Genomic DNA, 971 nt, shown 5'->3' on the forward strand with positions numbered 1-971 from the left:
TTCGTGATCTCGTGTAACGTTCACTGTTAGAGATTCATGTCCATAGACTGATAAATTTCCAAATTCCGTACATCACGAGAACGCTCAACATAGGCCAAAGTCATCTAGGAAGTGGAACTGACCTTATACCAAAGGAGTGAAACGTGATCGCTACATGAAAATATTGGGGACTCGATGGCATACGCCGTTTTATTAATCTTTACATGTTTTCTAATCGCGAAGGGTGATGAAATTTCCGCGGTTTTTCATCGCCATACTACTTTCACTAGTGTTAACGATATGCATTTGATATTTGCTACATTCCATACGAATCTAAACAATAAAATCGCATATAGTGATTAACAGTAATTTTCTTTCATTTTTATTTTGCATGTAACTTTGTTGAAACATTTATGACTGGAAAAAATGTAGGTTTGCCTTTTACCACATTCACACGCCATCGACTATCATTTGTTTACCTGAGCGACGGGAAAATTAGAACGCGCTATGTCAGAGCGGAGAACCATACGCTTAGCTCCATCGATCGTAGTACCTAAGTATACATGGTCGAGATGTAATTGGATCATTTCGTTGATAACATCCTTCAGTACATTGGTTGCCACGCTGTACAATAGAGGCTGCATGTGTAGCGAGGTGTATATCATCTGAATGCACTCACGAAAAAAAAAATGCACACGGGGTCCCATGTCTTACAACAAACATTAAAGCAATCGCAGATGTTATTTAAAGGTTGGCATGCCTGCCTGTGGTTTGTTCATAAAATTCGAACCACTCACCGAAGCAAGAAGGTTACGTGCTGAGGGTTACAGCGTTATCAATATTGCCCGTCAGCTTCGTATTCACCGTCCTTTCGAAACCTATAACACTCAGGCCTTTCTTGAATCATTCCAAAAGGTCTAACACTTTGTTACATAGTCCGATGATGACTCGTGGTCCGCACAGAACAAAGGATCATCGGTGTCTCTTAGGAT

At 40.4% G+C, this 971-nt stretch overlaps 1 protein-coding gene across 1 annotated transcript in view; it reads right to left on the bottom strand.

The window, feature by feature from the left end:
- Positions 1–26: 26 nt before the first annotated feature.
- The window catches only part of LOC119594286 (cathepsin B-like), a 15949-nt gene continuing 15004 nt past the window's right edge, over positions 27–971 (bottom strand). The window contains 3 exon segments of the mRNA XM_037943348.1: positions 27–104; positions 459–603; positions 794–876. Coding sequence (XP_037799276.1) covers positions 27–104; positions 459–603; positions 794–876 — 306 coding nt within the window.

This window comes from Penaeus monodon, chromosome 33 (assembly GCF_015228065.2).
Source record: "Penaeus monodon isolate SGIC_2016 chromosome 33, NSTDA_Pmon_1, whole genome shotgun sequence".
NCBI lineage: Eukaryota > Metazoa > Arthropoda > Malacostraca > Decapoda > Penaeidae > Penaeus > Penaeus monodon.